Below are 13461 nucleotides of genomic sequence, written 5' to 3' on the forward strand. Positions count from 1 at the left end.
CTTTTTTAAGGAGCATTTTGCTTGGAAACCTGCTCTTTTTAACTTATCTTATGCTCTTTGCGCTGTTTTAACTTCCATTCATTGTTATGTTGTGTTGTATTCTGTCTGTGTAACTACACAGTGCATTCATAAAGTATTCAGACCCCTTCACTTTTTCCACATTTTTCCCCATCAGTCTACACACAATACCGCATAATGACAAAGGAAAAACTGGTTTTTAGAAACTTTTGCAAATGTGTTTAATATTAAACCCGGAAATATCACATTTACATTAGTATTCAGACCCTTTACTCAGTACTTTGTTGAAGCACCTTTGGCAGCGATTACAGCCTTGAGTATTCTTGGGTATGACGCTACAAGCTTGTCACACCTGTATTTGGGGAGTTTCTCACATTTCTTCTCTGCAGATCCTCTCAAGCTCAGGGTGTATGGGGAGCGTCGCTGCACAGATATTTTCAGGTCTCTCCAGAGATACTCGATAGGGTTCAAGTCCGGACTCTGACTGGGCCACTCAAGGACATTCAGATAATTCTCCTGAAGCCACTCCTGTGTTGTCTTGTTGGATGGTGAACCTTCGCCCCAGTCTGAGGTCCTGAGCAATCTGGAGCATGTTAGCATCTAGGATCTTTCTGTACTTTGCTCTAGTCATCTTTCCCTCGATTCTGACTAGTCTCCCAGTCCCTGCCCCTGAAAAACATCCCCACAGTATGATGCTGCCACCACCATGCTTCACCATAGGGATGGTGCCATATTTCCTCCAGACGTGACGCTTGGCATTTAGGCTAAAGAGTTCAGTCTTGGTTTCAGAGAATCTTGTTCAGTCTTGGTCCAGAGAATCTTGTTTGTCATGGTCTGAGAGTCGTGCTGTCATGTGTCTTTTACTGAGGAGTGGCTTCCGTCTGGCGACTGTACCATAAAGGTTGGTAGAGTGCTGCAGAGATGGTTGTCCTTCTGGAAGGTTCTCCCATCAGCACAGAGGGACTCCATCGGGTTCTTGGTCACCTCCCTGACCAAGGCCTTTCTCTCCCGATTGCTCAGTTTAGCCAGGCGGCCAGCTCTGGGAAGAGTCTTGGTGATTCCAAACTTCTTCTATTTAAGAATGATTGAGGCCACTGTGTTCTTGGGGACTTTCAATGCTGTAAAAAATGTTTGGGTACACTTCCCCAGATCTGTGCCTCAACACAATCCTGTCTCGGAGCTCTACAGACAATTCCTTCGACCTCATGGCCTGGTTTTTGCTTTGACATGCACTGTCAACTGTGGGACCTTATATAGACAGGTGTGTGCCTTTCCAAATCATGTCTAATCAAATTAATTTACCACCGGTGGACTCCAAGTTGTAGAAACATCTCTAGTATGATCAGTGAACTGAGCTCAAATTCAAGTCTCATAGCAAAGGGTCTGAATACTTATGTAAATAAGGTATTTCTGTTTTTTATTTTTAAAACATTTGCAAATATTTGTAAAAACCTTTTTTCGCTTTATCATTATGGGGTATTGTGTGTAGATTTGATGAGGGGGGAAAAAATTATTTAATCCATTTTAGAGTAAGGCTGTAACATAACAAAATGTGTAAAAAGTCAAGGGGTCTTAATACTTTCCGAATGCACTGTATGATGGATTCTTGGCCAGGGCTCACTTGGAAAAAGAGATTTAAAAGTCTCTGTGACTTCTCTGGTTAAATAAAGGATGAATCAAATAAAACAGAGCGGTGCTAGTTGCTAGGCTATGTTACCCTGCTATAAAGACTTGGTTTAGTGGGTTGTTACATTTCTGTTTTGATGTGTCATGTCTAATATAATGTGTATTCATTGGCCCAAACAATGGACAGTGTTCAGTAGGGCACACAATAGCAAAACGTTTTGCAATGGAATATTCTCAAAACATTTTCTACCTACTGAACGTGTGTGTGTGTGTGTGTGTGTGTGTGTGTGTGTGTGTGTGTGTGTGTGTGTGTGTGTGTGTGTGTGTGTGTGTGTGTGTGTGTGTGTGTGTGTGTGTGTGTGTGTGTGTGCGCACACAGGCCGTTGACCCAGGAGGAGATGGCCCAGCGCAGGGAGCTGGCCAGACAGAGACACACTGAGAAACTGGCAGCCATTCAGCAGACAGAAAGTGGGGAGGGAAATGCCCAATCAGGAAGTACAACACTGGCAACCACTCCTGGTGGAGACAACACCATAGGCAAGTGTCTCTCACACACACACACCCACCCACCCACTCTTACCTTGCTAGAACCCCAACCCGGGCCTCTTTTCCCCCCCTAGTGGTTTGGAAGCTCTGGCCAGTTCCAATAACCAATATGTTCATGATGATACCACTGATACCAGTGTATGTCTCCATTGTCTTCCCTGACATGCAGGTAGTGAGGGTGTCTCAGGCCAGATGCAGGCCCTGTCTCTGAAGGCTAAACCGGAGGAGGGGAAGGAGACGTTCGTAGCCTTCGCCAGAGTCTACAGTGGGGTGGTCCGCAGAGGACAGAAGGTGTTTGTGATGGGGCCCAAATACGACCCTGCACAAGGCCTGCGCATTGTAAGGATGTACACACACACACACACACACACACACACACACACAGGCATGTGGACACACACACACGTACACACACACTGCAGAGGCACAAAACACATTTTCTGCTCAATTTGCAATATTCACCAGACAAAACAATAACTGTTCTGAAGATGAACTCAAATGCTATTTGTTCAAAGAGCAACAATCATAAATGTTCTGCGTGTTTGTTTCCATCTCAAGATGTGTATTCCAAGGTTAAAGATAACATTGACTTCTATAATGAGGGCTGTGTTCCTCTGTGGCCTGGGCAACAGTAGTGCACTATATACTGTAGGGAATAGGGTGCCATTTGAGACGGACGAGTTGTTGTATTATTGTTGCCTCGTCCCTCCTGGCTTCAGTAGCAGTACTACTAACTAACAATTGCTTTTAGAATCCAATATCACACAACCAATGTACTGGATGATTGGCTCTGATGCTCTAGAGATCTAATGTTCTCTCTCTGTCTGTCAGCTCCCAGAGGGCAGTACTAGTGTGAGTGCCTGTCTCCCTCCCGTCCCTCACCTGGCCTGCTGCACCATGGACAGCCTCTACCTGCTGATGGGCAGAGAGCTGGAGGAACTAGAAGAGGTGCCATCAGGGAACGTACTGGGTACGTACTCTAACACCTACTTGAAGTGGTCTTTTGAAAGGTTCATGCATAATAGGATATTAACTTGTTATCCAATGTTCTTTTTACTGCACGAATAAAGGTGAAAGTTACATCTTTCAGAGTTCTTTGAAAGGCCCAGTGCAGTCAGTCGTGATTTTCCTGTGTTTTATATATATATATATTTCCACACTGAGGTTGGAATAATATTGTGAAAAAAGATGGTAATGCGTTAGTGTAAGCGCTGTTTGAAAAGATTTCGGCCTGTTTTGGTGGGATGAATTTTTGGCCTTCCATGGTGACATCACCATGCGATAAATTAGTTAATAGACCAATAAGAAAGAAAGTTCCAAACCTCTCTGCCAATAACAGATCGTTTTCACTTTTACCCTCCCCACTCATACCACTTCCAGACAGTCCAAGCAAAATTCTTGCTTGAGAAATTGCACTTTGCTAAGAAGCTATTGACTGTACAGCAGCTGTCTAGTGCCCTTATCATGGAGAAGATGATTTATCATGTAGTGGTCCTGTCAACACCAGGCTACACATCCAATTCATCATGTAGTGGTCCTGTCAACACCAGGCTACACATCCAGTTCATCATGTAGTGGTCCTGTCAACACCAGGCTACACATCCAATTCATCATGTAGTGGTCCTGTCAACACCAGGCTACACATCCAATTCATCATGTAGTGGTCCTGTCAACACCAGGCTACACATCCAATTCATCATGTAGTGGTCCTGTCAACACCAGGCTACACATCCAATTCATCATGTAGTGGTCCTGTCAACACCAGGCTACACATCCAGTTCATCATGTAGTGGTCCTGTCAACACCAGGCTACACATCCAGTTCATCATGTAGTGGTCCTGTCAACACCAGGCTACACATCCAGTTCATCATGTAGTGGTCCTGTCAACACCAGGCTACACATCCAGTTCATCATGTAGTGGTCCTGTCAACACCAGGCTACACATCCAGTTCATCATGTAGTGGTCCTGTCAACACCAGGCTACACATCCAGTTCATCATGTAGTGGTCCTGTCAACACCAGGCTACACATCCAGTTCATCATGTAGTGGTCCTGTCAACACCAGGCTACACATCCAGTTCATCATGTAGTGGTCCTGTCAACACCAGGCTACACATCCAGTTCATCATGTAGTTGTCCTGTCAACAGGTCCTGTGTGGCTCAGTTGATAGAGCATGGTGTTTGCAACGCCAGGGTTGTGGGTTCGATTCCCACGGGGGACCAGTACGGAGAAAAAAATGTATGAAATGTATGCATTCACTACTGTAAGTCGCTCTGGATAAGAGCGTCTGCTAAATGACTAAAATGTAAAATGTAAATATAACACCAGGCTACACATCCAGTTCATCATGTAGTTGTCCTGTCACCACCAGGCTACACATCCAGTTCATCATGTAGTTGTCCTGTCAGCACAAGGCTACACATCCAGTTCATCATGTAGTGGTCCTGTCACCACCAGGCTACACATCCAGTTCATCATGTAGTTGTCCTGTCAGCACAAGGCTACACATCCAGTTCATCATGTAGTGGTCCTGTCACCACCAGGCTACACATCCAGTTCATCATGTAGTTGTCCTGTCAACACCAGACTACACATCCAGTTCATCGTGTAGTTGTCCTGTCAACACCAGGCTACACATCCAGTTCATCATGTAGTTGTCCTGTCATCACCACTCTACATATGAACATAAAAAGTTTCAACAACTGAGACAAACTGAACAAGTTCCACAGACATGTTACTAACAGAAATGTAATAATGTGTCCCTGAACAAAGGGGGGTCAAAAGTAACAGTCGGTATCTGGTGTGGCCACCAGCTGCATTAAGTACTGCAGTGCATCTCCTCATGGACTGCACCAGATTTGCCAGTTCTTGCTGTGAGATGTTACCCCACTCTTCCACCAAGGCACCTGCAAGTTCCCGGACATTCCCTAGCCCTCATCTTCCGATCCAATAGTTCCCAGATGGGATTGAGGTCCGGGCTCTTCGCTGGCCACGGCAGGACACTGACATTCCTGTCTTGCAGGAAGTCACGCACAGAACGAGCAGTATGGCTGGTGGCATTGTCATGCTGGAGGGTCATGTCAGGATGAGCCTGCAGGAAGGGTACCACATGAGGGAGGAGGATGTCTTCCCTGTAACGCACAGCGTTGAGATTTCCTGCAATGACAACAAGCTCAGTCCGATGATGCTGTGACACACCATGACGGACCCTCCACCTCCATATCAATCCGGCACCAGAGTACAGGCCTCGGTGTAACGCTCATTCCTTTGACGATAAACGCGAATCCGACCATCACCCCTGGTGAGACAAAATCGCAACTCGTCAGTGAAGAGCACTTTTTGCCAGCCCTGTCTGGTCCAGCGACGGTGGGTTTGTGCCCATAGGCGACGTTGTTGCCGGTGATGTCTGGTAAGGACATGCCTTACAACAGGCCTACAAGCCCTCAGTCCAGCCTCTGTCCGCAATAGGCTGAGAGTCTTAGCACTGATGGAGGGATTGTGCGTTCCTGGTGTAACGCGGGCAGTTGTTGTTGCCATTCTGTACCTGTCCTGCAGGTGTGATGTTCGGATGTACCGATCCTGTGCAGGTGTTGTTACATGTGGTATGCCACTGCGAGGACGATCAGCTGTCCGTCCTGTCTCCCTGTAGCGCTGTCTTAGGCACGTTCACGCAGATGAGCAGGGACCCTGGGTATCTTTCTTTTGGTGTTTTTCAGAGTCAGTAGAAAGGCCTCTTTAGTGTCCTAAGTTTTCATAACTGTGACCTTAATTGCCTACCGTCTGTAAGCTGTTAGTGTCTTAACGACCGCTCCACAGGTGCATGTTAATTAATTGTTTATGGTTCATTGAACAAGCATGGGAAACGGTGTTTAAACCCTTTACAACGAAGATCTGTGAAGTTATTTGGATTTTTACGAATTATCTTTGAAAGACGGGGTCTTTTTTTTGCTGAGTTTAGTACACTACCGTTGGGCCACCATTGGTGAAGAGTAGTGTACTATGTTGGGAATAGGGTGCCTTTTCGGGACGCTACCCTAAGGCTCCGCTGAGTGCTGCTAGTATGAAGCTATCATCATGTTGTTTATGTGCCGGTCATTACAAGCCTATAAAGAGCAATCAGAGATTTATTTTGTCTGATGAAGAGCCACCCTGCGTCCCAAATAGTACCCGATCTCTTGTTTTCTGCACTGTTTTTGACTGGGCCCGTAGAGCTCTGGTCAAAAGCAGTGCACTATATAGGTAATAGGGATAATGGACTATGCATTTATCGTCCAGTTTAATCTGCTTGGATAATGGACGCTATAGAGATCTGACAATTCAATAATGCTTCTACAAATGCATTGTTTTGTTATGCATCTTAATGTCTGACCAGCTGATCAGCTTTTCCTGACCAAGATGAAGGATTTTCTATCATATTGCTAGGATACCAATGTCCATTCTAGTGTTTTATATGTAATTGTAAACTGAAATTGTAAACTGCTGATTTGGCTGACTGCCGTGGTATATCAGACCGTATATAACGGGTATGACAACATTTTATTTTTACTGCTCTAATTACGTTGGTAACCAGTTTATAATAGCAATAAGGCACCTCAGGGGTTTGTGATATATGGCCAATACCCTCAGGGCTGTATCCAGGCACTCCGCATTGCGTCATGGGTAAGAACAGCCCTTAGCCATGGTATATTGGCCATATACCACACCCCCTCGTGCCTTATTGCTTAATTCTATGATGGACACTATTTTCTTGGACATGGTGAAAATAAATGATCCTGCATTGTAGTATTGTGAGTAATACTGTTTAGTGTATAGAAAATCTAGCCAAGTGACTGATTTATAATAGGACAGTTGTCCATGTGGAAAAACACACACACACACCACAACACACAAGACACACACAGAGTTGGCCATGTGGGAACCATCATGTCCTCTCCTGGTAGTTGAGTGTGGGCGAGGGGAAGAAACCGTTGAAACGTCAGTGTGTAAACTCAGCCAGACTGTGGTCGTGCGCACACACACACACACACAGGCTGTGGTCCTGATTAGAACCTCCTTATTCTTTGACGGGTGGAAGAGTTCGCTGGAGAGGGGAAAGGACACATACCAGCTTGCCTGCGTCTGATATCGGAGACTAATAATCCCCACCTCATGACGAGACACACACAGTACGACCGCATGACAAAGCAAGCTCTGTGTGTGAGAGACCCACTCAAAGATATCTCCCCTAAACAGGAATCAGACCTATACCACCCGGGTAGAAATCACTACATCTCACACACACACACACACACACACAAAGGGAAAGTAGCGTGCTGTAGAGCCATTGTGTGGAGCTCTCTCCTCTGTTTCCTTCCAGCTGTTGGAGAAAACTGATTCAGGAAATGAAGACCTCCATCACTGTTTAACTCTGACATTACAGTCCACACACCACACCCCTTGCTGATATTATTTCACTAAGTGAGCTTTTATGTTCTGAGAACGTCTCCCTTTATGTCGATGCCATTTCAGAGATCAACGAGCGGAAAACTGCCTCTGATTCGTCTTTGATTTATATCGTGCCTATATATATATATATATATATATATATATATATATATATATATATATATATATATATATATATATATATATATATTTATATATATTATATATTAGTATATATATATATATATATATATATATATATTAATATAGAAATATATATATATATATAATGTTGAAGTCAGATGTTTACATACACTTAGGGTGGAGTCATTAAAACTAGTTTTTCTACCACTCCACAAATTTCTTGTTAACAAACTATAGTTTTGGCAAGTCGGTTAGGACATCTACTTTGTGCATGATCCAAGTAATTTTTCCAACATGTTCAGACAGATTATTTCACTGTATCTCAATTCCAGTGGGTCAGAAATGTACATACACTAAGTTGACTGTGCCTTTAAACAGCTTGGAAAATTCCAGAAAATGTCATGGCTTTAGAAACTTCTGATAGGCTAATTGACATCATTTGAGTCAATTGGAGGTAGTTTACGTACACCTTAGCCAAATACATTTAAACTCAGTTTTTCACAATTCCTGACATTTAATCCCAGTGGAGATTCCCTGTTTTCGGTGAGTTAGGATCACCGCTTTCTTTTAAGAATGTGAAATGTGAGAATAATAGTAGAGAGAATTATTTATTTCAGCTTTTATTTCTTTCATCACGTTCCCAGTGGGTCAGAAGTTTGCATACACTCAATTAGTATTTAGTAGCATTGCCTTTATTTTATTTATTTGTTTAACTTGAGTCAAACATTGCGGGTAGCCTTCCGCAAGCTTCCCACAATAAGTTGGGTGAATTCTGTCCCATTCCTCCTGACAGAGCTGGTGTAACTGAGTCAGGTTTGTAGGCCTCCTTGCTCGCACACGCTTTTTCAGTTCTGCCCACAAATTTTCTATAAGATTGAGGTCAGGGCTTTGTGATGGCCACTCCAATACCTTGACTTTGTTGTCCTTAAGCCATTTTGCCACAACTTTAGAAGTATGCTTGGGGTCATTGTCCACTTGGAAGACCCATTTGCGACCAAGCTTTAACTTCCTGACTGATGTCTTGAGATGTTGCTTCGTATTTCCACATAATTTACCCCCATCATGATGCCATCTATTTTGTAAAGTGCACCAGTCCTTCCTGTAGCAAAGCACACCCACAACATGATGCCGCCACCCCGTGCTTCACGGTTGGGATGGTGTTGTTCAGCTTGCAAGCCTCCCCTTTTTTCCTCCAAACATAACGATGGTCATTATGGCCAAACAGTTATATTTTTGTTTCATCAGACCAGAGGACATTTCTCCAAAACGTACGATCTTTGTCCCCATGTGCAGTTGCAAACCGTAGTCTGGCATTTTTATGGCAGTTGTGGAGCAGTTGCTTCTTCCTTGCTGAGCGGACTTTCAGGTTATGTCGACATAGGGCTTGTTTTACTGTGGATATAGACACTTTTGTATCTGTTTCTTTCAGCATCTTCACAAGGTCCTTTTGCTGTTGTTCTGGGATTGATTTGCACTTTTCGCACCAAAGTACGTTCATCTCTAGGAGACAGAACGCGTCTCCTTCCTGAGCGGTATGATGGCTGCGTGGTCCAATGGTGTTCATACTTGCGTACTATTGTTTGTACAGATGAACGTGGTACCTTCAGGCATTTGGAAATTGCTCCCAAGGATGAACCAGATTTGTGGAGGTCAACAATTTTTTTTTCTGAGGTCTTGGCTGATTTCTTTTGATTTTCCCATGATGTCAAGCAAAGAGGCACAGAGTTTGAAGGTAGGCCTTGAAATACATCCACAGGTACACCTCCAATTGACTCAAATGATGTCAATTAGCCTATCAGAAGCTTCTAAAGCCATGACATCATTTGCTGGAATTTTCCAAGCTGTTTAAAGGCACAGTCAACTTAGTGTATGTAAACTTCTGACCCACTAGAATTGTGATACAGTGAATTATAAGTGAAATAATCTGTCTGTAAACAATTGTTGGAAAAATTACTTGTCATGCACAAAGTAGATTACCTAACCGACTTGCAAAACTATAGTTTGTTAACAAGAAATGTGAGATGGTTGAAACATTTTTTTTTTATGACTCCAACCTAAGTGTATGTAAACTTGTGTGTGTGTTACCCCCCCCCCCCCCCCCACTTTCTCTCTCGCTCTCTTTCTCCCCCTCCTTTCCCTCTTCTTGTGGTGGGTGGGCCTGCTCTCGTCCTATCTGACCGTATGGTTCATCACCGTGCCCACTGAAATACTGCTGAGTCTCCTCCATCGGCCACACACAAAACATCCTCCTAATCATTCATGCCCCTGTCTGCTTTTTAATATCGTTCACATCGCAAATGGCACCCTATTCCCTACATCAAGACTCTCCAACCCTTTTCCTGGAGAACTACCCTGTAGGTATTTGCTCCAACCCCAGTTGTAACTAACCTGATTAAGTTTATCAACCAGCTAGTTATTAGAATCCAGAGGGCTAGATTACAGTTGGATTAGCAGCCAGCATATTATTTCATTACAATCCTCCTCACACTCCTCGATGCAACAGTCTCCCTCCAGACCCATTCATTTAATTAGATTTCTCAGCTTCAAAGACTCAGCCACAGTGCTTTGATATCCTGCTAGTATTATAGGATTATAGAAGAATTCAATTATAAGATCTTATACCAAACATACGCATGTATTCGCTCACATCATCGATGGGATTTCTGGCTCATGAATATTGAAACACTGAGGTGATATCTGCTAAATGACTTAAATGTAATGTAATAATGTAATGTAATATTTGAGTGGTAGTAGTAGAAATGCTGATGACCCCCCACAGATTTGAAATGTTTTTTTGCTTTTATAAATGCTTTAAGTTTATGAAGAGTGGATTGTTGTTTTATTCAGCACATTTTGGGGGGTGACACTGTTTTGGTCAAAAAGTTTTGATTAGTAGATCAAATACTGTAAATTGTTTTATTCATAGTTTCTGAGGCAACAAGACTTATTATGAAAAATAGATCTCTCACAGCTCTCAAAATCAAATCAAATCAAATGTATTTATATAGCCCTTCTTACATCAGCTGATATCTCAAAGTGCTGTACAGAAATCCAGCCTAAAACCCCAAACAGCAAGCAATGCAGGTGTAGAAGCATGGTGGCTAGGAAAAACTCCCTAGAAAGGACAAAACCTAGGAAGAAACCTAGAGAGGAACCAGGCTATGAGGGGTGGCCAGTCCTCTTCTGGCTGTGCCGGGTGGAGATTATAACAGAACATGGCCAAGATGTTCAAATGTTCATAAATGACCAGCATGGTCAAATAATAATAATCATAGTAGTTGTTGAGGGTGCAACAAGTCAGTAACACAAGAGTAAGTGTCAGTTGGCTTTTTCATAGCCGATCTTTGAGAGTATCTCTACCGCTCCTGCTGTCTCTAGAGAGTTGAAAACAGCAGGTCTGGGACAGGTAGCACGTCTGGTGAATAGGTCAGGGTTCCAGCAGGTCTGGGACAGCAGGTCTGGGACAGGTAGCACGTCCCAGACCTGCAATAGCCTACATTGAGAACAGGTTGCCTTTCTTCACTTGTATTTCACCATTGAGCAGTCTTTAGGCCTTTTGATCTGTTATATTCAGATTTTTTTGAATTATGCATTTATATTTGAGGAGATATTGCATTCAGTCTTAACCTTCTTGTAACAAAGAAAGTTTATTACCGTCAAGCACATGAACAGTAGCTCAGCCACTGCTAGTAGTACATTTAAACAGTCGTTACCAGCTTCACTCTCCACTGCTGTCAATACAAAACACACATGCATACTTTACTACATTTGACATTTTAGTCATTTAGCAGATGCTCTTATCCAGAGCGACTTACAGGAGCAATTATGGTTAAGTGCCTTGCTCAATGGCACGTAGATAGATTTCACCTAGTCAGCTCGGGGATTCGAACCAGCAACCTTTCAGTTACTGGCCCAACGCTCTTAACCACTTGACTACCACCCAGCCTGTACATTTGTCCAAAATAAATAAATAAACCTAGTTGTGGGATAACGCCATGATTACATCGGTGCCAAGTAGAAGATGGCTTGTGTGTTTAATGTTTATCTAGTTAACGCCAATAGTTTGTCGCTCCGGTTAGAGACGTGGGCAGAATCAAACTCAGACACACACAAACTTTCATCACACCACAATGGGACCCAGCTGTATAGAAAGCTAGCAAAGAAAGAGGGTTTGAAGTCGTCGTCCAAGTAGTCGCTCCACAGGGAAAGAAAAGAGGGAGAAAGCGGCAGTAGAAGGAATAAAGCTGATTCAATGCCAAGCAGCTTTAGGAAAACATTTGTCTTGCATTAGGCCTGAGCCACGCTGCCAGCGGTGAGGGGGGAGACGACTCAGATCTGTTGAGCAGTAGGGAGGGAGTGCACTGATCTGATCTCAACCACACCACATCACACCAGCACTCTGACACCATTAACCAGTATAGTCCAGTACACCCCGGTGTGGGCCAGTCCACTGTATAGCCCAGTACAGTCTAGTCCACTGTATAGCCCAGTACAGTCTAGTCTACTGTATAGCCCAGTACAGTCTAGTCCACTGTATAGCCCAGTACAGTCTAGTCCACTGTATAGCCCAGTACAGTCTAGTCCACTGTATAGCCCAGTACAGTCTAGTCTACTGTATAGCCCAGTCCACTGTATAGTCCAGTACAGTCTAGTCAGTGTATAGCCCAATACAGTCTAGTCCACTGTATAGCCCAGTCCACTGTATAGCCCAGTACACTCTAGTCAGTGTATAGCCCAGTACAGTCTAGTCAGTGTATAGCCCAGTACAGTCTAGTCCACTGTATAGCCCAGTCCACTGTATAGCCCAGAACATTCTAGTCCACTGTATAGCCCAGGACAGTCTAGTCCACTGTATAGCCCAGGACAGTCTAGTCCACTATATAGCCCAGTCCACTGTATAGCCCAGTACAGTCTAGTCAGTGTATAGCCCAGTATAGTCTAGTCCAGTGTATAGTATAGCCCAGTACAGTCTAGTCAATGTATAGTACAGTCTAGTCCAGTGTATAGTAGCTCATTATTAGACCGGTACATTCTAGTTCAGTATAGCTCATTATAGACCGGTTCAGTATAGCTCATAGGTCAATAGTTTAGTATAGCTCATTATAGACCGGTACAGTCTAGTTCAGTATAAACTAATAGTTTATTCTAGTTTAGTATAGCTCATTATAGGTCAGTACAGTCTAGTTCAGTATAAACTAATAGTTTATTCTAGTTTAGTATAGCTCATTATAGGTCAGTACAGTCTAGTTCAGTATAAACTAATAGTTTAGTATAGGTCAGTACAGTCTAGTTCAGTATAGATCATTATAAACCAGTAGTTTATTCTAGTTTAGTATAGCTCATTATAGACCGGTACAGTCTAGTCCAGTATAGCTCATTATAGACGGGTACAGTCTAGTTCAGTATAGCTCTATATAGGTCAGTACAGTCTAGTTCAGTATAGTTCATTATAAACCAATAGTTTATTCTAGTTCAGTATAGCTCATTATAAACCAGTAGTTTATTCTAGTTCAGTATAATTCGTTATAAACCAATAGTTTTTTCTAGTTCAGTATAGTTCATTATAAACCAATAGTTTATTCTAGTTCAGTATAGTTCATTATAAACCAATAGTTTATTCTAGTTTAGTATAGCTCATTATAAACCAGTAGTTTATTCTAGTTCCGTATAGTTCATTATAAACCAGTAGTTTATTCTAGTT

At 43.0% G+C, this 13461-nt stretch overlaps 1 protein-coding gene across 2 annotated transcripts in view; it reads left to right on the forward strand.

Annotated features, from left to right (window-relative positions):
• Positions 1-13461, forward strand: part of LOC106587851 (elongation factor-like GTPase 1) — a 96280-nt gene that overhangs the window by 24899 nt on the left and 57920 nt on the right. For both annotated transcript variants that reach the window (XM_045707991.1, XM_045707992.1), the window contains exons 13-15: positions 2024-2181; positions 2360-2529; positions 3022-3160. In XM_045707991.1, the coding sequence (XP_045563947.1) occupies positions 2024-2181; positions 2360-2529; positions 3022-3160 (467 nt within the window). The remainder of the gene's footprint in view (positions 1-2023; positions 2182-2359; positions 2530-3021; positions 3161-13461) is intronic.

The sequence above is a fragment of the Salmo salar genome, chromosome ssa26 (genome assembly GCF_905237065.1).
Source record: "Salmo salar chromosome ssa26, Ssal_v3.1, whole genome shotgun sequence".
In the NCBI taxonomy this organism is placed as follows: Eukaryota; Metazoa; Chordata; class Actinopteri; order Salmoniformes; family Salmonidae; genus Salmo; species Salmo salar.